This window comes from Miscanthus floridulus, chromosome 9, assembly GCF_019320115.1.
Source record: "Miscanthus floridulus cultivar M001 chromosome 9, ASM1932011v1, whole genome shotgun sequence".
In the NCBI taxonomy this organism is placed as follows: Eukaryota; Viridiplantae; Streptophyta; class Magnoliopsida; order Poales; family Poaceae; genus Miscanthus; species Miscanthus floridulus.
Window position 1 is genome coordinate 26,955,467 of NC_089588.1, and position 27,439 is coordinate 26,982,905.

At 45.0% G+C, this 27,439-nt stretch overlaps 1 protein-coding gene and 1 long non-coding RNA gene across 3 annotated transcripts; one reads left to right on the forward strand and one right to left on the reverse strand.

Moving 5' to 3' along the window:
• Positions 1-16,057: 16,057 nt before the first annotated feature.
• LOC136481609 (protein NRT1/ PTR FAMILY 2.10-like) lies at positions 16,058-16,998 on the forward strand. The gene has a single exon (XM_066478946.1). It carries the CDS (start codon positions 16,183-16,185, stop codon positions 16,981-16,983), a length of 801 nt encoding a protein of 266 aa, XP_066335043.1. The 5' UTR covers positions 16,058-16,182; the 3' UTR covers positions 16,984-16,998.
• Positions 16,999-20,850: 3,852 nt separating this feature from the next.
• On the reverse strand, positions 20,851-21,883 carry LOC136481610 (uncharacterized). 2 transcript variants are annotated; one of them, XR_010764794.1, is made up of 3 exons: positions 21,612-21,883; positions 21,263-21,322; positions 20,851-21,101 (listed from the first exon to the last, which is right to left on the reverse strand). It is a non-coding gene; the product is annotated as an uncharacterized lncRNA (long non-coding RNA). The 2 variants fall into 2 exon arrangements; XR_010764795.1 differs by having other exon boundaries at positions 20,851-21,104.
• Positions 21,884-27,439: the final 5,556 nt, after the last annotated feature.

Consider the following 27,439-nt stretch of genomic DNA (forward strand, 5'->3'; position numbering starts at 1 on the left):
GACAGGGGCTCTTTTGAAAGAAACTAGGGACGGCGGGTTAGAACTTAAAAATTTACAGGGGCTCTTATGAAAGAATGTTGGCTGAACCGATATCTTTAAATCTAATTGGTTGATCTCGGAATGGATGGTGGGGATTACACAGGAGAAGAGAGAAGGCACGGCCGGTGCTAGAACAGGAAGAGAAGATGGTGGCGCCATGGCCGGCATTGAGAAGCTCATTGGCGTGCACGGGAAAACACCTACATGCCATGCTACGACACGGGGAAGGCACCGGGAGAGAGAGCGGAGCATGGCGAACTCACCTAGGAGGTTATCGTCGACGGTGAGGCACGGAAGGGCACGGGTCACGACGGAGCAGATGGCGACGACGGTGCTAGGGTTCCGCAGTGGTGGTGTGGCTTGAGGCGAGGCAGCGCGAGCTAGGGTTCGGTAGGGAGGCGGTGGAGTGTGGGGGCTCGGTATTTAAGAAGGCAATGGCGTAGGGCACACGACAACGAGGCGGGGCGGGGGCAGCGTGGACTCCTAGCGGTGGCGGAGTCCGGAGCGACGACGACATGAGGAAGAGGATGGCACTGACAAGTGGGGCCGCATCGTCAACGGGAGAGAGCGGGGGGGGGGGCTGACGGTGAGAGAGGTGGGGCATGAGCGCGCGGTCCGGCTGGGCCGGCCTGGAGGGAGGCTGGGCCTCGAGGTGGAGCGGGCCTGCGTGGGAGAGTGGGATAGGAGCACTTGGGCCAGCTCGTGAAGGCCTGAGGGAGAAGGGGAGAAGCCGGGCGGGCCAGATGCCGGGTAGGGAGAGTGGAAAAAATAAAGAATTCCTTTTCTATTTTCTTTTCCTATTTCAAAACCACATTCAAATCTGAACCAAATCAAGTTTGAATAGGATTTCAAATACACTTTTCAATTCAAACAAAAATGAGCAATTTTAGTAAGTTTTCCAAAAACAATTTTTACAATTTTTTTAGATTCTTTTATTTTGAAATTCTCTTTTCTTTCTTTTCTTTTACTTCAAAGCCATTTTTAATTTTATTTGCAAAAGCAATTTAAACCATTTTGAATTTTCAATCAAAACCACTCATCCAATTAAATCAAATGCAATGGCATGTATGCTCAAACATGTTGCTACCTTCTCATGAATTTTTAATTTGATGAATTTTTTTATTTTCCTATATTTTCATGAGCACAAAATTTCATAAGTAAATCATTTTAGCTCTATTTTCAAAGAGGCCAATTTTATGGTGTTACACCACTACTGTTTTGTGTTCTGGAGGGACGAGAGCTCGGCAAACTCCATCGTACGGCCAAGAATTCCATGAACCATGTCATCCGTCAAAGGCGTCCTGGTAAATGTTCGTGCTGATGCCATTGCCATGCATTCATGTTCAAAGCGTGGTCTTAGGCGTCTAAGGCTACCTAGGGGGCTAATGTCAGTTGGTTGGTTAATTTAGCGGCTAATCTAGCGCCAGGACGTCCAGCGCAGCACACGCGTCCGGACGCCTACTCAAAGTGCTCAACCCTCCACGTCCGCTTCCGCCCCCGCCCATGCGCAAGCCCCCCGGCCCACACCGCACGCCCCAGCGTGCCCCAGGCCTAGTCCGCACGCCCCCCCAGCTCGCCCCCGCAGCCCGCCATGTTCGCCCCATGTGCGCGACGAGCACGCCCTAGCGCCCCCTGGCCGCAGCACACCCGTCCGCTACCCCAGCACCTCCATCCGCTAGGCCCCCGGCGAGCCACGCGCCCCGTCCGCTCGACTCGCCCCCCCCCGGCCGAACAACACAAAAAGCTCGAATAGAACACTTGCAACAACACGGAACAACTGCTGCAACATTAGGCTGAAGCAGCTGAAACATTTGGAAAATAATATTGCAACATCTCTGTGAAGCATATGAAATAACGGTCAAATAAAATACTTGCAACACCATGGAACAACTGCTGCAACATAAGACTGAAGCAACTGAAACATGTAGAACATATTATTGCAACATTTGTGTGAAGCATATAAAACATCCAGATTAGAAATGTTTGCAATTTCGTTTAGAAACAGGTGAAATATTTTGAACAAATGCTTGCAACATGCCTTTAAAACACTTGCAATATATGCAACATCCCCATGATCTACTTTTGCAACATCCATATGATTCAACTGAAACATACTCTGAAGCGTCAGAAACAATTGAAAGATACAATTGCAACATGGGGGGAGAAGAGAACATGGCGCGCGGAGCGCCATGGCCACCGGATCTTAGAGCATCGGGAGCTCCTTGTGGGGAGGACGCCGGTGTGGGGGGAGGAGGATGCCGCGGTGGGGGGAGGAGGACCCCAGAGTGAGGGCTGAGGATGCCGTCGCTGGTCTGGGAGAGAGCAGGCTGTGTGGAGAAGACGGGCGGAAGGCGGGGAGGAGCGCGGTTGCGGAGCGCAGTCTTGGGTACGTGGCGCTGCTGGATCCATGGGGCGAGGAGAGGAGGACGCCATGGTAGTCGCAGTGGTGAAGAATGGAGATGCGGGACGGGCGTGGTGCGCCATTGCGGGCAGGGTCTGTTGGACGACTCGGGCGGCTCGGTCCGTCCGTCTAGACGGACAGACACTTTTGTTTCCTGTGATATGACCTCGGTCCACTTACACAGCCAAGCCCGCCTCAGCCCATATTATTATTATTATTATTATTATTATTATTATTATTATTATTATCTCCTACAACTAAAAAGAACAAAGCGTGGACACTTTTTGGTGCGACATTCATCCATCGTCCTGCCTGCCGCCCGTGCGATCTCTCTCTGCGCCCCCTATGCCCGTCTCCCTTCTAAGGAAAGAAACGTCGCTCCCGTGATTCTGGCCCTCACCGCCGCCCGCGGCCGCCATAGGTGCGACACCAAAGCCGCTCGCTCCCATGCATCCCCGGATGCGACACCAAAGCTGCCACGCCGTTGGCCCTTCTCCCCGCGACCATGGTGGCGGCGCCCTTCCCATCCCCTCGCGACGACGGCCACAGCGCCCTTCCCCATCCCGACGGCCTTGCGTGCGTGGGTGTCGGTGACGGTCAGCCTCCCTCAGGCTTTGGATCCGTGTGGGGCAGACACGGCGGTGGCGGATTCCTTCGGCTACGTCCGCGTCGTCACCGCTTAATTAATCGTCCCGTGAGGCCCACGTCACGCTCGTCGTCTCGCTGTCGTGTCGCGCTTCGCCGTCATCTCGCTGTGCCTTAGCACAGCAGCAGCCGGTGTGCCGGATCTGGTGCCGCGTCGCGCGAGACGACCGAAAGCCCGTTCCGTGTCGCACCGGAGCTTGGATCCTGCGAATCGAGCGGCGCGGCCATGCGCGCGCATTCGGTCGCTGAGTCGCTGGGGCCTCGCTGCGCCGTCACCTCGCCGTCGTCGCCGGCCGCTCGAGCTTCCTACGTCGGCCCGCGCTTCCGCCCCCCAGTGGTTCCCAGAGTCGCTACTTGCTCTCGTTTCCCCAAGCCAGCGGTCAAAGGTCGCTGCAGTCGATTCACCGCCCTCACAGGAGCTCATCCACGATGCTGGTGAAGCCCTCCGATGGCCTCCCGGCCCCTTCACCGCGGACGCCCCTGCCCTGCACCGTCCTGACCTGCTACACCTGGAGCTGGTTTGCGGCTCAGACAACCTGCCATCTCTCAGTCTCAGATACACACCGGCGACAATGCTTTATCCTACATGGTACAAACAATAGAAAAGATGTAATTTCACCTTTTTGCAGTTTGAGCTAGCTGGATTACAATCTCAAATCTTTTTTTTTGGCTGCATTAAACTGTTTATTGATTTGCATTTTGCTGCACAAACCTGCGAAACCTCTGAATCCAGCAGCTTAGAAGGTTGACATTGATTTTTTTTCATTGCCTGATCTGATGCGTCAGTGTTTGAGTAGGCACTAGCAAAAGATGACGAAAAAATTGGAACGTTCAGTGTTATTTGTGTCATACTTTATTCACATTCATATAAAAAACGGTTAACTAATATCAACCTCAAAACGTTATATTTTTTCATTCTCCTCTTATTGCCTCAACAGGTGTAGTTCTTGAAATTTACACAAGACCTGTAATGTTAGCTTTTTTGTTTCAACGTTGGGTGAGTTCTGGTTTTCTTTCTTGTGCCTCATTTCTTATGTTCTGTTCAGACATAACATAATTCTCCATTGTTGCTGGCCCCCGTCATGGCGACGCAACAGCGCGGCCTCAGCGCCACATGCCATCGTCGCATGCTCCCCGCTCCCCACCTCGCGCCTACTGCACGACAGCTTAGAGGCGGCCAAGCACGAATACTCAAGCACCGGCACAATGAGGCCGCTTTACTTCGCCCGCGCCTAGCCCCTGCAGACCACCACCCCAGTGTGTGGCCATCTCCCTTGCGCTGCCCCTGCACCAACAATGTCGCCTCCAACTCAGATATGCTCTGCCTTTTTCTCCTCCTTTTTTTTGTCAATTGTAAATACGGCTGTGAGTGTATATGCAAATGGATGTGAATGCATGAATGTCGATTGTGTATGGCCTCCAAAATTTCGCACGATACTGTTGTGACAGTATTAGGAAGTGTGCCTACCTTGGTGAGGTCATGGAAAGTTGAAAAGTGTGCTAAAGGGCTTCACTGGACCAAAATCAGGTGAGTGGCGCTATCAAAACGTGTCCATCTTCATGACAACCTGATAGAAGGACAGGTACAGCATTGTTCTTGCATGGTGGTAGGCACAACATGCAGTTATTGTAACGAATCATTTATTCAACTACATACCTTTAGAATACGCATCTCTTTTGGTCATTGAATTTGGAATTTGATCATATGAAACTTTTCAGAATATTTATCAGGTATGTAACGGCTAATCTTATATGCACAGGTGGGTGTTGGCTTCATGGTTTTTCACCAACTCGGAGGGATAAATGGTGTTGCCTTCTATGCAACCTATATTTTCAGTTCTGCTGATAATCAAATGTCTCCAATATTGTGTTGGCCTTTTGTAACAGCTGTCGATTTCTTCCTGCTGCTCATATCTTCCTAGGGTGAGTACTCTCCTTTCTTCCATATCACCAAAGCATGTGTTGATTTTTCAACATGTGCCCCATTCCTGTTGATTTCAGCACCTACTCTGTTTATATAGATTCACAGTTTTTGATGGACCATATGGCGCTGCTGCTCGTCGGCGCCCTGCTCGGATATCTTGCGCGACATCGCCCAGATCGGGTGTGCGTCAATACCTTATCTTCTTCGTCCTTAGGGTTCTTTCCTTCCAGTCTTGTTGCTCCTAATGAAATTAGATACTATCTTGTTGCTCCTAATGAAATTAAATACTTGCCTGCTCCACAGGGCTTCGAGGTCCTATCAAATTACTTTCGGTTATGAATATCGGCCTTCTACAGTTCGACTTGACTTTGTTTCTTTTGTTGTCCTTTAGATTTCTAGTTCTTGGTTAGCCTTCAACAAATATGGAGTGGTGTTATTGCTGCCTGCTTCAGAAGGGCCATGTGGAAGATTTGGAATCATAGCTGCCTCTTCAACAAGAAGGTCAGCTTTTGTATGTCCTGCCTTTAATGCAGACCTAGACCACAAAAGGCAGATAAATTCAATTGAGCTTATGAATTTCCCTGTCATGTGTGTTACCACTCTTACAAACAGTTGCCTACGGGTTAATACTGTGTGTGTTTTTTGTGCTTTTATCCTGCCAACTCCTCAAACCATTGGTGAGTTTACCATTGGGCCAATGAAAATTCCTCTTTTCTTCCTGTGTGGTGCTTTATGTAAGATGTTTACGGTATATAATGGGTCCTCAGGTTATATGACTATGAGACTTCATTTCAGATTAGTTACAGTTGTGAAATATATCTGGCAGAGTTGAAGGCTGCATATGATATCTAGCTTACATCCTGGATTGTAAAATAGATATGTAGGAGTGTGGCAGAGGAAATACTCCTCCATTTTCTCTGTTTGTTTTCATTCAGATGCTGTCTGAAAATCACATGTAGATCACTATAAATTCTAGGAGTTGGCAGAACATATGGCTCTATTTTGATGATTTCAACACCAACTATTGGTTAGTAGAAGTTTGTGCAGGTTGAGACCTTATAAACAGTCACTGAGTTTCTATATCTGCAGCTTGATTAGAAAAATATAGGTGCGAAGCGATATTCAACAAGCCATAAAAGATCTTGCCTACTTGCACACAATTGCTTAATTTACATGCTACCTGCAAATTATTATATATTGGTCACTGCAAATTCTATAAACTATCAGGAGTACATGGGCTAATTTTTATGATCATATCACTTGCTATGTGCTATGAGGTTTATGCAACCTGACACCTTCTAACTGTTCACCAGGTTTGATCTCAGGGAAAAAATGATTGTTTCAGTCTTCTTCCTATCACACCTCTTGGTGGTTCAGTCATGCTGTTGCCTGGCAGTGCCTATCTTCAACATTGATTGGCGAATTGCAAATGATAATCAAGGCACATCAGTGCATCAAACAACTGAAGGGAGGTACATATATTATCTGTTTTCGCATTACAGAAGGTGCATAGTTAACAATTGCAGTTATAAGTTCCTCAGTTGTTTACTTGCTGAATATGCCTTTACCATGCGTGTCGTCCTATCTATGAACTTTTATTTAACCTTGCCACCTCATACATGCTGTCGCTAAAGAATATGTTTTTGCCATGTCTACATGTAACAATGAGATGTCCCCTGTAATATATTATGTCCATATGACATTATTATATTACCTGTTTCAAGTAGTACGAGTTATCGGCTTTTTCAATGTTGAATATTAGCCATATGGTTTCTCTCATTTTCGTATGTTCATTCGTTTCCTTTAAATATTTGATTGATTGCTGGAAATGCAGGTCCATAGTCAGCTCTCAATAACAGATATCGCATATATGATATCGGTTGTTCTTGTTCAAAGAAGTGACGATGATATGACACATTTTTGTCCTTTCTTATTTTCCCACTGTTCACAGGAACATGTTCCTACATTGGCCTCTTCTCTTCCTGTGTCGTATAAGCCCACATATACATGTCAGTTCTAACACTGACTATCTCAATAATCTTGGAGAAGGCAGACAATGATGGGAGGTTCTGCGAATCGCCAAAAATGTTTGCTAGGCATTTTCAGTAGGTTCCTTCTTTCTTATACTTGTATCTATTGGTAACTTGCATGGTTTGAGATCATTTGAGTCAGATTACATCATAGGTTTCATGAAAGCGCTTTTGCTGCTTGGTTCAGGTCAGCAAGAACTAAAAATGTCAGCGACAAGATTACCTGGAAGCTCAGTGGAATCCCCAAAGTTTCAAGAAGTCAGGTACAATTGTGCTCTGAACTGTAAGTGGTAATTTCTAAGAAGTTTCGCTTTACTTCTCTGCTGCAAGTCTTAGTACTCGCATCTTAGGTTGCAAATACAAGTACTGTAGTGCCGCTTTAATTTAGAGTGATAGCAACTGTTGGTTCAGCCTCCGTACAACAGTTGTGGTGTTTTGACCTTTCGAAATTAGGTACATGGCTGCATTTTAGATAGTACCATGGAATGTTCTCTTATACCACTGAGCTGCTGAGTTTTTTTTCGTGCTCCATGTGTGTACTGCATAATAGTTTTGATCACACTATCAGATCCGAAAGACGCGCTATACTGAAAAAAGAAGCTTTCAATCTGTTCTTAACAAAATTGCTTGTTGTTGTGTCAATGAGCTTACCAGTTGTGTGCCAGTATTGGTTCTGATTGCTGCAGCTTGCAGCGGCTGCAGTTCATAAAGTATCATGTACATAAACAAAGCTGATGATTCATTGGTTCTTTAGCTATTTCATTTCTGTTACAAAAAAAGAAATTCAGGAATTGTCTAGTTCTTTTTAAAAAAAAAGAAATTGTTTTTACCTTCAGTACATATATATATAAACAGTTGAACTTTACAGCTATTATCATAACTTTAGGATTTCCTGAAAAACTTGGAACCATCTTCATTGGCATTATTCAGGTTTGAGATAAATTGCTTTCAGTGCTACAAGTTACTGATTAGAACACTTTGTTTATAACCATGGTCATTTGAGATTCCAATTACATTGTTTAGGGCCAAACTCATGGATAGGAGTGGAAGACGGGTTCTCCTCATCGTATAAACGCTACAAAACTGAGCTGGTGTATACAGATAAATAAAGGCTATTACGTACAATGTTTTGTGAGATCCTTTAGTTGGTTGGGTTCCTTTGCAATTTCTTACTCATTTAGCTTCCTTATGGACTGGAGCTCTGCAGGTAATGCACCTGGAGTATTGCTGTTCACCTGTAATTTTAGACTTCATTTTTACCTCTTTGGTAAAAAACAATGTCTTATGAAACCAAAAGTAAACTTTCAGTTCGAACAGAAAAGGAATGAACGTGTTCCACCATTTGTGTTCTAAACTTTCCACCATTCTTCTTTAATACACTGCCATGTCATCAAAAGTGCCATGTGGCAACCTATTTAATGCAAAGAAACTCACATAAAGGAACACTCAAAATTATCCTTGGTACACTCCAGAATGCTTCCCCATTGAGACAGCTCAACCATTGTGCACCAAATAATTTGTACCCAGGATTCCATTTTATTAAAACCAATGGCTAAGAATCAACCCTCAAAGATTTCAACTGGATCCGATGGCCAAGGTTCTTTGGATCATCCCCATGCCTAGGCTTCAACGCTCTGCTCCGTGTCCCCACGTGTGGCAAGCCAGGTTCGATCCCGGCTACCTCCATAAAAAAAGAAAAACAAAGAAAACCTGGCCGGAAACGCCGCGATGCCCGTCTCGCTCCGCGCCGTCTTCTCGACCAAAATGGGAAGTCACGATCCCTTCTCCCATCTCCATTGTCTCCTCGCTCCCATTTCAATCTCAATCTCAATCTCATATCAACCAAAAGAGAAAGTCACGGTATATCAGCAATCAGCCGCTTCCTTGCCAGTTGCCACCGATCACCCGCTCGGTTGCCACTGGACTCCACGATATAGATTGAGACCGCGTGCCCTACATCATCAATGCAGGATTGAAATCGGCTATGCCAATGAGCACCAGATTGATCGCCACTCTGTTCAGCAATTGATACGCCGGCATCGGCGGTTCTCGCTCCATCTTGTTGCACCATGACACCACGAGGTGCTCGGCCCTGGCCTGGCGCTGCCCACCGTCTGCCTACGACTGACATCTCTTCTTTGAACCCACTATGAGTTCCTCACCGGTCTATGTTGAATGGCCTTCGTGTCACGTCCTCGATGCACCATGCCACCACGGTCCTTCTCTATTCTCTCCCTTCGGATCTGTACCCATGGCTGTCATGCCTGTGACCTTAGCTTCTTAGCAAGGGCAAGACAATAGCCGCAGATGGTGATAGACTCTCGGTTGCTGCGGCCTTGCAGGCCCCTACCGCTAGCATGCATGTCGGCTATTTTCTTATTCACGTGCTTGGCACAAATAGCATATAGGAGTAGGGGCGGAATCACCAGTGTGCCACGAGATGGCGGGCGCCACACCTGGTGGCCGACGAGCACACGGGCCATCCCCATGGCAGTGACAATTGCCTGACTAAGATTGGAAGTACTATGTGGCATGTATGATGTATTATACCACACAAGTATAATATGGCTCGGTATCATTGTCAGTGTTTCGGAGTTTCTATATAAAAATTATGGTGCAGACAATTAATCTATCCCCACCCTAAATTGTAGCACCCGGTTTTAAGAACAAAACTAGATACACACCATATGTGAGCCCAGGAAGTCAAATATCACATATAGCTACAAATAAGGGTAATATCAAAAGACAATGCTTAAATACATAGTGTATTAATATAAAGATTATAACCTCAGAGTATAGACAGCGGAAAGACAACTCCGATCTTCAGGCGAAGACTCCAAATCCACAGGGACAACTGACTGGTTGATCACAAGCCTAATTCCTCCAAACTAGCAATCTGGTACCCATCTGGGATTTTTCCAATGATTTAAAAAGTAAAGCAAGCGTAAGTACATGTCGTACTCAACAAATATAACATGGGGTTCATGAGGCTCGAAAGGCTGACACTAGTTTAACTGCGATTAGCTTTTAATGAGTCATCTTTTAGCAATTGAGTAGCAACAAGTTTATCACAAGCCCATAAACATATGATCAGGTAAACATGAATAATGAATAGCATAAACAGTAATTATTAATGAGCATATTCATCATCAGTATCATCCGTGTTCAGCATCATTAACCATTAGTGATCATCTCTTCCATAAGGGTTCCAAGGCCGCTCGTGACCGCGAGCACGGCTGATATACCAGTTTTACACTCTGCAGAGGTTGTACACTTTCACTGTGAGTCGTGATTTACCCTTTTTCCCGAGGTAGCTAATCTCTTGACCCACTTCCAAGAAAGGTCAGCAGGGTTCACTATGAAGCCTTTCAAAGGTTCGTCTAACAAGTTAGGGTCATTAGATTCACTCGTCAAACAGATGTAGGAACCCCCCTTCCCGTTGGCACAATGACACGCAGCCTATACACAAGGGGATAGAGGCTGTCCTATACCCAATTCGTCAAGCCATTCTTACGCCAATAAAGGTAACCACTAACAAGCTAGAAAAGGTCCTCATACTGAGCTAAAGCCAGAGCCATATAGCCCTCACAGCTGTACTGTAAGTCCCGGATGATTACTTACAGATAAGTCCTTAGGGAGAGGAATCTAGAGCACCATAAAAACAGCCCAATGCTCTAGCCCCCTTGTTCCATGTTGCTAAAAAGCATCTTTTAGTGTTTATTGCATATACCATTAGTCAAGTTACAAGATCATGGTTGTAGTTGAGCACTAGCATCATACTACCCAATGCAATACCCCATAGGAGTCAAGGTACAAGTACAAAAGACTAGGATATCCTTAGTGGTAGTCAAGGTAGACACATGCCATATGAATTAAATGATTAAAGGTGAATAGGACAACAAGGATGATCCCATGCTATACTTGCCTTAAACACCGATCCTTCGGTAAGCTTTAATCTTCAACGTTCTTCTTCTCCTTCTTCTTCTTGATCACCACGTATATCTCACCGACTAGATGTAATCATAAAGCACCACACAAGCATCCATACAATCATACACGGAGCAAACAATAGAACTAAATCAGAATAGTACACCAATCATAAAATCAAAATGAAAAGTTTGTAAAACGAATCTACGTCTCGCTACGAACACACAGACGCGAAAAGCACTCTAATCGGAGCTACGGTGAAAAAGATACATCTACCGAAAGATCTACTCATAAAACTATTAGTTTCATGTGTTTTAATTATATAAAAATATATATAAGATATTTTATAGAGATTATAATTTAAGTCAAATTTAAGTTTGAATTATAATACTAAGGTAAAACAAATCATATTTTATTTACAAAACCCAGTTGCATAATTATTATTCAAATTAGAATTTAAACCATAAAATTCTAGAAATAGCGACATGGTAACCACTGTTACTAACGCGTAGATCTCGTCACTTTGAATCTAACGCAACTTGAATGGGCTAAAACGGAGTTAAAACGTAGAAGAGATGATTTAAACAAGATTTCCTTTAATAAAATAATAGATTAAATCTAATCATGAATTTTAAAAGTTGAAAACACATCTAACAGTAGTATAAACATGTAGATTATAAAATTACGAACCTAACGCAAGTTGAACGGATCTAATCGGAGTTAAAACGGAGAAGTTATGGCTAAAACAAAATCAGTGGCAATTTTGTAAATAGCTGAAAACATATTTTAGACTTAACCGAAACAAAATACGCTTTCAAACGAAGAAATCAAAATCTGTAAACATGTTTTGGACTGTAGGTTTATTTTCTGAAAATACAGGGTCTCTTTAGCAAAATGAACAGCAAAGGGGTATGTTTTAATCTGGGCCATTGATCTAAAAACGGACGGCTCAGGATGATGTGTATTTCTATTGTATTTCAAGATTTGTTTTCTTAAAGAAAAATGGCCACAAAACTCATGCATGACCTCATATGATGTCATCAAGCTAGCCAGCAGATTGGAACAGGGCAAAGCCATGCACGGCCGGGCTACTTGCTCGCTGGAGTTCATGGAATCGGGGTTCCAGACTTTGGTTTTTAATGGAAAAAGAACGGAGAGGTAGAGAGGACTACGGAGAACTCACCAAGGGACTTAAGCAGTGGCGGAGCGTGGTATAAAATGAAGGGGGACCATTATTCGGTTGTGCTACAGTAACTTGGCTGCCGGATGTAAAGCGGAGCTGCAGAGGCCTGACGAGTGACGACACAAACTCGTCCCATCAGTTGCGGCTGCTTAGCAAGTAGGAGTACACGTATTACTGCTGCTGAATGTAAGCTTGTACACGTATTACTGCTGCTGCATTTAAGCTTGCTTCACGTAACTTGTAAGCTTGCAGTGGTTCTTGCTTCGTCAATATACTAGTGCTTCAGAATGTGTCAGCGGCCAAGCAGGGGCTGGAGCCCAATTTCGCCTCCACTGGGCTCCGTCCCTGGACTTAAGGTCGGCGGTGAGATCATGGCAACGGCGTGGGGCTTGGCGAGGCGGACGGCGACTTCCTGCTAAGTTCGGCGACGGGGTGAGCAGCCCAGAAAGCAAGGGGAAACAATAAAACAGATCGGGGAGATCTACTACCACCAAGTGATGCTCGGGAACTTGCTCGGGTCAATGGAGAGGCTTCCGACGATGGTCACAGCTGTGGCGGCGGGTGACTGGCTCCTCGGCAAGATCCGTCGTAAGCAGGACGGTGATGCTTGTGCTCGGGCGATGCTACACTAGGGTTTGGGGAAAGCGGCGCTGGTGCGGCTGCTATTTATGAGGGGCAAAGGTGTGGCGCGCAAGGCATGGCAGAGGACGGGATGGACGCGGACACTCGGCGCGGCGGCGGAGTCCGGTTCGGTGACGGCACGGATTTGACGGCGCGGGCATCCAGGTTTTATAGGGCAACTCGGCGTGCGGGTCACGTCAAGCCGCGAGGAATCGGGGTGGAGGCGGAGACGGACACGGCCACCACGAAGAGTCCGTGTCGGCGACAAGAGATAGGAGAAAGGGCTGACGACTGGGCCCGGGGTGTCAGCGGGTAAGAGAGAGAAGGCGCGGCGCTGGCGTCTGGCTGGGCCGCTGCGGAGCGCGCGGCGCGGGAGATGGGCCGAACTGGAAGCGGCCCGACTGGAACAGCGAGGTAGGAGCGGGAGCAGGCCTATGGGCCGAAAGTGGAGGAAGGAAAAAAAATAGAAGGGAAATTCGTTTTTTTTCCTTTTCTATTTTTTTTTCAAATCCAATTCAAATATGAACCAAATCAAATTTGAACACGGTTTAAAATACATTTTTTAGTTCAAATAAAAATAAACAATTTTGGGTAAGTTCCCAAAAATAAATTTTACAACTTTTAAAAAAAAATACATTTATTTTCAAATTCTCTTTTCTATTACTTCTAAGCCATTTTCATTTACAAAAGCAATTCTAACTATTTTAAATTTTCAATCAAAACCACTCAATCAAATACATCAAATGCAAGGGCATGTATGCACAAACATGTGGCTAAACCTTATGATGAATTTTAATTTAATGAAAACTTTTATTTTCCTATATTGTCATGAGCACAAAATTCCAAATTAAATCATTTTAGCTCTATGTTTCGGAGTTTCTGTATAAAAATTATGGTGCAGACAATTAATCTATCCCCACCCCCAAATAGCAAGCACTGTATCCAAAGAAAGGAAAAATATCGATGGCGCCGAGGTAGCGCAGCACAGCGGAGTGCTTCTTGGGGGCGTTGACGATGGTGGCCTCGCTGGCCCGCCTTCAGACTGACTAATGTCATCCTGTATATTTTTCATGATTTTGGTTTCTCAGTTGTCGATATGGGTTCTGGCTGTCGCTCGCTCAAAACAAAAAGAGGGTGTACGCTGACCCGCCACCAGCAATCACCGATACACACATCTACAGGTAACTACGTTACATTTATCTTGTAATTGATCGAGGCAATCATTTTCTGTCAACATAGGTTTACTCATGTGTTTTATCATTTTGATTGACACGGACGGGATTGTAGATGGGTTGAATTCCATGAAGTGGGAATGGAACACATATCTTCCATTTGGGATGTGAGTGCCATGGTTTTTTGGAAAGGCAACGTACGACATCACCATGGTGATACATATTTGCGTGTAATTTTGAAGGATGAGTAGGTGCATTTTGAGCTCATCTTTTTGGACCATGTCTAATTTTTTTTCTACAGACCATTGTTATCTATCTGTTGGATCTAATATTCTTATAGGGAACCAAAATGGAAGCGGTTGCGTAAGACGACCAAACCATGAGGTTCGACCGTTTGCTTCGTGTAGGAGAATGTTATGACTTCATGAGAGTTGGCTTCGCGCCTACTCATGTTGGTCCGTTGGGCTACATCTTTCGTTTATGTGCCGACTACTTTGTGGTTCTATCTCCACAAAGTATGGCTAATGCACCACCGAGAGAGCTATGGATTTGTCAGTATCCTCATACCTTTATGGAATTCGAGGATGTATACGCTGAAGCTGAGTACTTTTTTGCAGGTATACCTCATACGCCTATATTTAAAAATACATAGTTAACTGTTCATGCCCATATTCCATTAATAACCATCGTTTGCGTTTGTAGATGTCATTGGTATAGTTGTGCATGTGTCTAATATTTGAGGAAGGGATGACGTGCGGATGCGACCGTACAGATATGTGATGCTGATGAATAAAAGGTACTTAGATTGAAAATTTTATCATTGCTCCATGCTATCAATTTTTTATTGTTTGATACTAATCAATTTTGTAACTCGTAGGTACCACGGCATCATAATAACTGTCAAGTATACACACATATGCCGTCACTTATCGGAATGGCGGCGAGCGGCATCAGAGTTGCGCATTTTAGCTAATCTCCATGTACAAATGAATAGAAAGATAGGTATTGTATCACTGATGTCCTCATATGTATTGACTAAATAAAGTATCAGTTATTACATTTTTTTTTGCTCGTGCATGATAGGCGGAGTGACCACTACTGACGATTTTAGTGAATTTGTATTCAGTCCTATTTGTAATCAGGCGTATGATTTTCAAAGTAAGATTCTTTTGGGGTAATTCATTGATTTAATTTATTGACTACAACACTGACCCAAAAGTTTTTTATTTGTTTATAGGCCTACGCAATCGTCTGCTTGTTGATGAAGCCAGACGTCGCCGAGTTCAAGAATTTGCTAAGGATACCGTGTCGCGTCTCATAGGTTTAGAGAACTAAATAATATTGAAATTATTTACACGCTTGTGACATGCACTTTGAATAGATGATGAACATGAATTTAGTTTAATATAATAGTCATTTTGTGCATTTTCATTGGTCAAACAAGTTCAAAATATGTGGATTGAACAATGTTTGTCTGACATATTTGATTGCTTCATTTAGTTTGTAATATCGGAGACTTTTTGCCGATATAAAACATTATTTTAGCCATATTACAAAAAGGTCTATATAGTAGAGTTTGTGAGCCTGCGGTGTCGTGCTCTTAGTGACTGTTAATTTTATAAACTTTGCTTTTTGGATTAAATATCAGTTTAATGTTTTACAGTATTGTTATCTTATCGTGCGATCCGTGTATTTTTAGTACAAAAGTTTAGTTGTCCCGTAGCAACGCACGGACATGCTACCTAATTATTATTATAAAAGTACTACTAGTATTGATCGAGGTTTTATTTTCCACACCAGAACGTGGCCACGACGGGGGAGATTAATTGTTTTTGTTATCTCTAACTAACTAGATAGACTAGAAGTCTAGACCGTGGGCCATCCATTCCATAGCTCAATCCCATTCGTGTAACGTGACACAGCAGACCATGACAGGCGTCAATTAGAGGTTCGCCTCCTCTGCTGGTTTGCTCCGCCGGTGACACTTTGTCCTGTTGCCGGCGGCGGTTGAGTCATTGCAGTGGCCACGGCGGAAGACGAGGCCGGTTTTGTCGTTTCAGCATGTGCTTCGAGAGTTGGGCCGTTGGGGCAGAAAGGAGAGATCCATAATGGGCTTTACATGTACTAGGGAGCATAAGTGGGCCATGAGCCCATGACCAAAGACTCGTGATTCTGTCTTAGACGTGCTTCAATGTTGGCATGCTGCTCACTCGTTGGTTCCATGCATCCACCACCAGGGCATGTTCCTGCTGACGCTGACGGCCGGCGCGGACAGCCTGCACCCGCCGGAGTGCGGCGTGGGCGAGACCTGCGAGAAGGCGACGTCGTACCAGTTCGCGGTGCTCTTCATCGCCTTCGCATTCCTGGTGCTGGGCTCGGCGGGGATCCGCCCCTGCAGCATGCCCTTCGGCGCGGACCAGTTCGACCCCACCACGGAGTCAGGCAAGCGCGGCATCAACAGCTTCTTCAACTGGTACTACTTCACCTTCACGGCGGCCATGATGATCTCCGCCACCGTCATCATCTACGTGCAGAGCAACGTGAGCTGGCCCATCGGGCTGGGCATCCCGACGGCGCTCATGTTCCTGGCATGCGTGCTCTTCTTCATGGGCACGCGCCTCTACGTGCGGGTGACGCCCGAGGGCAGCCCCTTCACCAGCGTCGTGCAGGTGCTGGCGGCCGCGCTCAAGAAGCGGTCGCTGAAGCAGCCCAAGGACCCGAAGCAGGACCTCTTCGACCCGCCGCACACCAGCGCCATCGTCACCAAGCTCGCGCACACGGACCAGTTCCGCTGCCTCGACAAGGCGGCCATCGTGGCGTCCCCGGACGAGGTGCGCCCCGGCGGCGCCGCGCTCGCCGACCCCTGGAGGCTCTGCAGCGTGCAGCAGGTGGAGGAGGTCAAGTGCCTCATCCGCATCGTGCCGGTCTGGTACACGGGGATCATCTACTACGTCGCCGTGGTGCAGCAGTCCACGTACGTGGTGCTCTCGGCGCTGCAGTCCGACCGCCACCTGAGGAAGTTCTGTTTATTATATATATAGTTGTCGCCTTCTCTAAACTACTGCTATGGTTCTACTGAACCAGCATTATTCAATACACAAGTAAAACAGCTTATTTGCAGGTTATAGTCGGCTGGTCACGGTCGTGGCAGAGCGAAAGCAATTGTTGTCCTCCCCCATGCAGTCTGTCTGGTCTGCCGTTCAGCCCTTACCCAGCATCCGTCCCATTCCCATCGCGCCTTTTAAGGTCCCTTAAATAACTTTGCTTTCATCCATGCCGTTTTACCTGTTCATTCAACTTCGTACATGGTCTTTGTTTGAGCGTTTCTTTACCTTTTCCTTTAGAGCCTGACTGACGAGGTGAAAAGCAGTGTCCTCCTCTGTCCCTTTGCTTGTGGTCTGCATCATCGCATCATAACATGGCATGCATGCCGAGCTTTCTCATCAAAAGATAAATGGAGCATCATTCCTTACTTGTCCATGCATCCAGCTGTATGAAAAGAAAAGCATCCATACTTGTTTTTTTTGCAGCACCTCACACCTCACACACTCAGGCTTGTTCGTTGTTCCAATCTCTCAACGCTGTCGCATTCAAATCTGACATTATAATATTGACACTCTCCTCAACTGAAAGGGCACAATAATGCTGTCTCGCCAGAAACCAGGTACAATTTCAGTAAAACTATTAGTTTTAAATTATCATATCATACAGTATTGTCTCTATAGCTAGTGTTGTTTGTACTTTGATTATTAGTGTCAACACATCGGCGTGAACCTCATTGAGAATGACCGATGCAACGGCAGAATTTGATTTCCTATGCCCACTCCATTGTGTTGACTGAATTTCTGTTTTATTTTCTTTGCAGATTAGGCCCATCTGTGTGCCTCAAGGGTCTTTGATTTCCAGAAATTATGGGGAGCTTTGTGGCTTGCCGTGCGTGGCGTGTTTAGCTACAGATTTATCATTTGGCTTTCTGTTTTTTTTATTTAATCTTACCATGTATGGACGACGGCTCGCAACTTCATAAAGTGCCAAACAATTAAATGGGATGGGCCCTTTTGTGGGATTAGTTGGTCCTTCCAAATTTACTTTTTTCTAGAGCATATTTTTTCTGCTTCTTTAACTGTTTCAAACTCAACATCACTTGCTCATCTGGAAAACATTCAAGTCCTAGATATGAATGGGGTTCCCTTGTTTGAGCTAACACAACAAGATGGCAGTAACAAGAGCAATCTGCACTACCTTGACCTATCAGGCTCAAAGTTCACCACCCTGCCTTCTGAATTCTTCTGTGAAATGTCGTCTCGAGGAGCTCATTTTCGGTAACTGCACCAATCTCAAAGAGTTACCTCCTTCCATGGCTCAACTGTCAAATCTGTTGGTTCTTCATGTCGAGGGGACTCAGATTACCTCTTTTCCAGAGCACATGTTCCAAAAAATGCAAAGCCTGAATACACTCAAGCTAATCAACAACCTGCAGTTATTGATGTCACTCCTAATGTCCATTTCTGAAGCCAAGGGCCTCAAAGTGCTACATATCTCTAACTGCATTGGTTTAACGCTTCAGATTCTCTGGGAAATATTACCATTCCTTGAAAATCTTTATATACAAACATGGGAGGGCTTGGATGACATCAAGATCCTTGGGCATTCTAATCTGAGAACCTTCTCACTCTCTGGACCATGGGTTAGGTCTTAGGTGCTTGTCCTTGTGTGGGTGCAGCAAGCTCCAATCTGTGAACTTTAGTGATGATCTTACAGCATTGGAGGGTGTTGATCTTTCTGGAACTGCTATTCAGGAGGTCCCTCATAATCTCCCAAATCTACCACACCTCAACATGTTAATTCTTCTGGGTGTACCTTGTTCCATGAGATTTCCATGGCATATTTTGGTCCGGTTTCCTAAGGTTTTCTATTTGGTTCACTGTGCAAATGATTATAATCAGATTCCAAACATGTTTTGCCAGCAGGAACTAACTTATGGAGATGAAAATCATCACAAAGAGAGCAGATGCTGCTAACAGAAGATATTCAAATATGTTAATTCAGAAGATATTCTGCCAGCAGAAAACTTGTGGAGATAAAAATCAGCAAAAGGAGAAAACTACCAATAAAGCTCAGATCAACATAAATGACCCCAGAATGTTTCATAGCTTCGGAGCAGATGCTGCTAACAAGTTAGTCAAGGAAGGACAGTTTCATCAGTCATTCACTGTCCAAGTTAAGCCATGCAATGTAGTAAGAGGCAAGGGGCCATGGAACAATGAAGTTGAGCTACGTGGAGCCAGCATGCAGAGGCATTCAACTTATCGTGATGTCCAATTTACTGAGGCAGCTAGCATTATGCCCATGTTGAAACTTGAGCCAATGCAACGTCATGTTGAGATATCAGTGGTGACTCAGTACCCAAATGGCTTAAGGCATATTCTTTCTGTCACAAGTTCAATATTCATTACAGATGATGCTTTTGTCAGATGCCTTACAGACCTCAACTATAGTCTCATGTGGCTAGAAGAATGCCTGCTCCAACGCTGTCATCAGATGACTGCAGCATTTATCATGCATTCAGAGGGCAAGGAGGCTTAATTTACAATACTTAAAGAGACTGAAGGTCTTCGATCTAAATAACCTGCTACTTTTGGTGGAGCCTACTGATCTTTCATATTCTGGGTTTCTCCATTTGAAGTTACTAAAGCACATTCACCTGGAGCACTGCCCACGGCTGGAGAAATTGTTCCCATGTAGTTTATCATTACCTGCACTAGAGACTCTGGTCATCCTCTTCTGCTCCAACCTCAAGACAATTTTCTACAAACAACGTGGATATGCGGTAGCACCTTCTCCATTCCCAAACATCAAAAGGATCTACCTCCAGGAGCTGCCACAACTGCTGCACATCCATGATGATGTTACATTTCAGTTTGATACGCCAAAGTGGGAGAAGCTCTTTGTCCGGGGCTGCCAATCCTTTCACCATCTCCCACTCCTGAAGAAGGAACTTCCCAATTCAAAAGTGGAGGTGAGCGGAGAACGTGAGTGGTGGCACAACCTGCAGATGAGGCTGCCGGAGCAGAGTGACTACTACTTGCATGTGCCGCCGGCGGAGTTTGTGTCGCGCAAGACACATATCATCCATTGCTACCTCACATGAGTTTCTTTTCATATCCACACAACTAAGGTGGCCGTCTCCATTATATTCATCTCTGTGAGCTGTATCCTGCTTTGTGTCTGAGTGTGTTATGTTTCTTGTAATAATGTTTGTCAAATTAAGGACACGGCATCTTTGTGCTGGTTTGCTGGGTCTGTTTGGGTTTCGTATGTGTGATAATAACTGGCATTTTCAGATTGCCACACAAAACCAAGCTATATGTGTATGGATTGGTGTGCTGAGAACAAACTCGAACACTATGGAATTTACAATGGTTAATGTGCTCCGTTGTCATATTTTATTTGTATTGTCAGCTCATTAATTTCTCCTGAGGTGTCTACTATTATTTTCTCGACTGCATTTTTTTTTAATTGGCTGGGAACCTTAAGGCTTCACAAACATGTTGTGACCATGTTTGTTTTTTCTTGTGACCAACTTCTCGCAAAAAAGGGTGAATTAGCTGTTGGAGCGTTTGGTCTGAGACCTATTAAAAAAACGCTCTCTCACACTATTATCGGTCATGTTGTGACCACGTTTCTTTTCTCACACTATTGGTCTAGAGTCAAGATGCACTCATTTAGTCATTGACATGCTAAAGAACATGGGCATGCGAAAAGCTCAGCAACATGAATGTGATTGCCACTGAACTAAAAGGTTACAAGGTTTAGAAAGGAAACTCACTTGCAAAAACAATATGGAAATTTAGGCAGTTATGCAATCAGCACGTCAATATCACGCAGTAATTTGGGAATATTTTAACGTAAAGCTGTTAAGCGTCATGTGTTTTAAATCAGTTTCACTGAAGCAATGTAGAGTCAGGCAAAAGAGTGACCAGTGCAAGTACAGAACTAACTAGATGAAGAACAACAATTCAGAGGCAAACATGTACTGACTTGTCAACCAATTCATTGACCTTTCCCTGTAAAACAGCTCCTCTCCTCGTAAACTTGGCCTGAAGCCTGGAGCAGATCCTGACAGACTCGATCTTGCCGAACGCACTGAACACAGCTTCTTCTTGCGTGGTTAATACAAAAAAAAAAAGATGCATCAGTAGCCACTTTGCAGTTTCAGGCTACCAGATTAATAAACAGGGATTGCAGCCCTAAAGATATCGATAAGCATTTCATACAATGTTTCCACTCTTCAGTAATACATATTTGACGTGAACAAACCTGATGGGTCTCCATGTCCACTGAATCCATGTGCCCAGACACTAACTGGATGTTGGGTTCCTGCGCATTTTATCAAACAATTAGACGACAAGGAATCAACAGCTAGCTCCAGAACAACAAGAAAGTTTTTCTGCGAGTATATAAAGGAGAATTAGGCAGCGATGTCCAGTGCACTCAATCAAATGATCGAGCATGAATCAATTGAAACAAAGACTGGCAGACAAGACCAGTCCGCGGAATCGGATCAATCGAGTCAGCGCCGCGATCACGAGCTCAATACGTGGATGCAGAGTAAGGGGGAAAAGGAAACAGAGCGGCCGGCGTCCCACGGAGAGCAGAGGTCGGTGACCTGATCAGCTTCTGTTGACGTCGGCACTGTAAATGGAGGTGGAAGCGGCTGACGACGAGCACGTGGCAGTCGGTGTGCCGCCCCACCGTCACCGGCCTCCTCCTCTTCCTTGTTCACCCCCACGGATCCTCCTCCGCCTCCGCGCTCGACACCGGCGGCGGCGCGTTGAGGAAGATGTGCTTGATCACGACGCCGCCCTTGGCCACTGGGATCGGGGCGTCCCCGTTCGCCCGCCGCCATGGATTTTGGAACCTTCGGGGTCGTAACGGCTAGAATTGGAACTGGCGTGTCCCGCGTGATGGTGGGAGCGTGTCCAGTGGGCCGAGAAATTGGAAGGGCATGATCAGCGTGGGCTGTCAGTATTGGGCCTCATGCGCTGTGGCGAGTAAGAGAGCATCTGGGCTGCGCTGGCTTTGTTGAGGAGCGGCCTTTCATCGGAATGTAGCGAAAGAAAGAAAGAAAAAAATATATTCTACCTCTTAAACTATTGTTTGTAGTCTGATTTTTCTTCTTAAATTGTAACTAAATATTTTACCCTCTTAACTTTTAAAACCATTCATATTATCTCATTTTCTTGGCTTCGAGTAGTTTTAAAGGTGGTTTTGTACCATTTTACGTTAGTAAAAATCGATAAATACTTGATACGGTTTTTAAACCATAGAAATGTCTCTAAGCTTTTAAAATTTCTAAAAAAATTTAACAAACTGATTATGATACAATAACTCCAAATAAAATATTTGTAGCCCATAAAATATATCTAGATATGCCAAAAATAGATTAGCTGTAGAAAATCTAAAACATTCCTAAAACATTCTCATTGGAATGCAAATATGTTTTGAAAACTTTTTGCAAGAAAAAGCATAATATGCAACCAGCATCGATACATTCAACATTAATGTGTTGGGATTTTTTTGAATTTTTTATATTATTTTTGTTTTTTATAGAGCTAAATCTATTTTTGAAGCATCTAATTTCCTTGGCCCTAAAAGAAGTGTTGTTTAGTTTCTTGGCCTTTTTTTGTCTCGAACTTATTTATTTGGCCCTAAAATGAATTTCCATTGGTTTCTTGGCCCTTCCATTAGTTTGATGGGCTAACGGTGTTAAGTTGTATGTGAAATGACTCTTCTGCCCCTAGCGCCGAAGACTACAGTTCACAAGTCTTTTCAGCTGCCTCTATCAAATTTTTTCAAAATAAGGTATAATATTTTTTCAAGCATGGCATCATTATTTTTTATTTTTTTCAATAATTATTTTTCAAGCTAGGGGTAAAAGAGTCATTTCACGTACAACTTAACACAGTTAGCCCATCAAACTAACGGAAGGGACCAAGAAAACAAAGAAATTTTGTTTTAGGGCCAAATAAGCAAGTTCGTGAGAAAAGGGGGCCAAAAAACTAAGCAACACTTTTTTTGGGGCCAAGGAAATAATTTCCTCTATTTTCATTAGGTTTAAATAATTTATTTGGATTTGTCATATCCCAATATATTTCTAGAATTGTTTTCAAAAAATTTGAAAGCTTAGAGGCAGCTTTTGCGTTTTAAGAACCTTACCAAGTATTTATTGATTTTTTAACTAAAAAAAGACAAACCATCCTTTAAAACCACTGTAAACCAGGACATGGAGGTAATTTGATTGATTTTGAGAATTTAGCTGGTGTGTGTGTGTGTTTGGAGAGAGACCGACTGGCTGAAGAGCCGTGGGTGATGGCGGCTAAAATGTGGGCTATATACTTAGGGTTTCTTATTGGGTTGGGCTTTTTTACAAAGATGGGCCACGCAAGAGGCTCGCCTCTAAAGATGGCTCTCATTTTCAGAGGTAGACACTTAGGAGACCTCGGTAGTTGATTTTGAGAGGCAGTACTTTATTGGGTAGTCTCCGTAAACTTGAGGACTAGCTCGGAAATTAGGCGAGTATTTGTCAAGACACAAGAATTTTGTGCCGCCTTTGTTAATAAAATAAGGAGTCTCCTAAAATCATTTTTGTAGTAGTGATATTTGAGTCTAAGGCGATTGGTATCAAAACTAAACAATACCTTCATATCAAAGTACTAATTGTACTAAGTATATACTCCATGCTTTCTTAAAAACCTGTATTTCAGATTGGATCCACGCTTTACTTTGGTCGTAGATAAATAAGAGACCTTATCGATTGGTCAAACGCGTTGACACTCAAATTTGGCTTGAATCATAATTTTGAGTAGCCAAATTAATTGTTAAGATGATTGCCAGGCAGGGCACACGGTGACGTGTTCATGTGCGAACAAAACGGTTCCATATTCTTCTTCGTTTGGAGCAGAGAAATAGGTGCCCAAAGGATATCATTGAGCCTGTTACCCATGGTTACGAGAGTTTTTCCTTTTCTATATTTTTTCATTGAGACAAAGCAGGCAGTGCAAGAGGGGAGGAAGGAGTTCTCCCCTTTCATTTGGGATGCAAGAGGGGAATTTTAGGTTCTTGGTCGTCTATGTAGTTAGTCCACCAGCTTGCTCTTTACACACATGACAGGTGCTCTCATCATTCTTTCGAATATAAGATGGTGTTTTTCACCGGGAATGTAGATAAATCAATTTTGCAAGTTTGACCAAGTTTTAAAAACCATTACCAACATTATGAGCGCGTTTGGCTGCTTCCTCTCTCATTTTACTGTTTATCAAACCAGCCAACAGTGTTTCTCTCTCACACAACCAGCCAGTTTCAGCCAAGTTTCTGCCAGCCGAACGGGGCCTAGGTCTAAATAGATTTACAATAAAAATATATTTCACAATTAATTAGTAATATTTATTTAGCATCATTCATAAACATTATTAATCTTTTATATAGGATTAATTAAATTTTAAATTGTTTGACTTCTGGTTTTCGCCACAAGAGATCAATGATATGTCCGTTAAAAAACCTTCCGTTTGCAATACATATCCACCACCGTTCCTTATATTATCAACCGTTCATTATCGATCCTCCAATACCAATCCAAACGGATCGGAATAGTTAGGGCACACAACTGTTCGGCGGTGATGATGGCGGCGGCGCCCATGGAAGCGCAAATGGCGCAACCTCCCTCCGATCCGTCGTCCGCCGCCGCCTACCCACGGTGGGTGATGCTCGAGCCGTACATGAAGATCCAGGGCGAGGGCTCCTCTTGCTCCACGTCCGGCGCCAGCAAGACCCTGGTGGCCGCCCACACCAGCACCGACCACCTGATCCAAGTCTCCCTCCGCCTCGCGGAGCCACCAGGGGTTTCGTGCGTCTGCCTTCAGATTCCTGACGTCGTTGATGCGAAGTATTGAACGGTCATCGCGGCGCATGGCGACTCCGTGCTCATCGAGGTTCCACATCGCCTCAGGGTAGACCACTTCGTGTACAGCGCAGGCGCCGCCGCTACGGACCCCCCCCGCCCCCCCCCCCCCACGGCCGCCGTCGCTGTGTTTGCTCCCGTCTCGGTCGTCCCACCGGCCTTGCGCGCCGTGGAGAGCACGTGGTCGTGGTGGCTGATCTCGTGATGGTGTCGGAGGCAGTGACGAAGCCAGAAAAAAATTTAGGAGGGGCTGAACAAAAGAATAGAGGTTTTTTTATCTTCTCTTAACCTTAGCCCCTTCTATCTAATACATGTATGCATAAAATTTTAAGGGGGGACTTAGGAAAACTCCACGTGCTTAGGATGGGTAGGGGGGCTGAAGCCCCCCTAGCCCCATCGCTGGCTACGTCCCTGGTCGGAGGGACCGGACACGCCGGAGCTGATGTGGGAGGCCGACCTCTCCCTGTTCCGTTCTGGTCAGTGGATCCGTCTGCAGATCAAGTTCTGCGACGCAGTGAAGTGCCAGAAGATCCTCCTTTGTGGCACGGCATCGTCCCTGTCTGCGACGACGGGCTACTCTGCTGGGTCGACCCATGGGAACTGGGCGTCGTGCTCTGCGACGTGTTCGATGAGGAGACACCCAGGCTGCAGTATCTACCGCTCCCCATGGAAAACATATGGGGGGAGCCATCAAACTGGAACGTGTGCGCCACTGCTGGGGGCGACGTGCTCAAGTTCGTCGACATCTTCCCCGCTGCTGTTGTGGCGGCGCTGGTGCCTCCAGCTGCGAACGTTCTTGTCCCGCCTACACAATCGAAACCTGGACGATGAGGATTGGCAATGGCGATATGGAGTGGGTGAAGGATGGCATCGTTGATGCCTCTGAGCTCTCACTACGTTGGTTGCACACCCGGTTGATTGTAGTCAGTGGCAAAGGTTTGATGAGAAGCACAAAGAATTCAGTGATGACCCAAGGAATGTATGGTTTGGCTTGAGCACCGATGGAATGAATCCCTTCAATGAGAGGATGAGCGACCACAGCACATGGCCAGTGATCTTAACCATGTACAACATCCCAACATGGCTATGTCAAAAGAGAAAGTACCTTCTCCTCACTATTCTTATTTCTGGCCCTAAACAACCAGGCATTGATATAGACGTGTTCCTCGAGCCCTTGATGCAAGAAATGGAGAGGCTATGGAGGCATGGGGAGCAGATGTATGATGTGTTCTGAAAGGAGGACTTCATATGTAGAGCAATAATATTTGTTACTACCAATGATTACTCCGCGCTGTTTGCTTTGTCTGGATAGATCAAAGGGAAGACGGGATGCTTGGTTTGCTTTGATGGTACTACATGGGTGTACCTGGATGCATCCAAGAAGATAGTTTACCTAAGGAACCGACGCTTCTTAAAGATAAGTCACAAGTACCGCAACAAATTGTTCTTTAGATTTTATGACAACGCCCCGGAGATTGAACCCCCTCCGGAGAGACATCATAACAGAGAACACGTGTACAGAATGGTGAAAAACATACGCGTCATCTATGGAAAGAAGAATCTGGATGGGACGAATAGAGATAGAAGCACACCTCCTGTCGAAGGCGTACCTTTCAAGAAACAATCGATCTTTTTTTAGTATCTGCCTTATTGGCCAGACTTGGAGGTCCCCCATGCCATTGATGCTATGCACATGCAGAAGAATGTCTTTGAGAGTCTCATTGCTACCTTGATGGACACAGGCAAGTCAAAGGATGGTCTGAAAGCACGGAAAGACATGGTGCAGCTAAATGTGATGCCACAGCTTCACCCGGTACCTGAGGCTAATGGAAAATACACTCTGCCCGCGGCGTGCTTCAACATAACACCAGACGAGAAGAGAGCTATATGCACTTTCCTGATAGGGATCAAAGTCCCGACTGGGTTTTCAGCAAATGTGAAGAAGCTAGTGTCGATGAAGGACTTGTCAATAACACACTGCAAGGCTCACGATTGCCATGTGATGCTGATAGTATTTCTACCTATTGCAATCAGGGCTATAAAGCTAGAGTTCTTGAAAATGGCCATCACCCGTATGTGCTACTTCTTTTCGAAGATCTCACAGAAGACGATTGGCAAGGAAGAGCTGAGTGACCTACATGAATTTGTGGTGGAGACAGAAAACCAACTGGAGATGTGTTTACCTCCTACTTTTTTGATATAATGCCACATCTCATGATTCACATGGTTCATCAAATACAGGCGCTTGGCCCTTGCTACTTGCATGAAATGTGGTCCTACGAGCGGTTCATGTCGGTTCTAAGTTGATACGTGCATAATCAAGCATACCTAGAGGGCTCCATGATAGAGGGTTACAGTACTGAAGAAGTCATCGAGTGCTGTCAAGAGTACCTAAAAGTACAGAAAGGGATTGGTAAACCCGATTCTCGTCACAAGGGTAGGCTGGCTGGGAAGGGCACCAGTGGTAGAAAAGTTTTCATCGACCATGATTACAAAGAGGTGAGTCGGGTGCATTACAGTGTCTTGCAGAGTACACA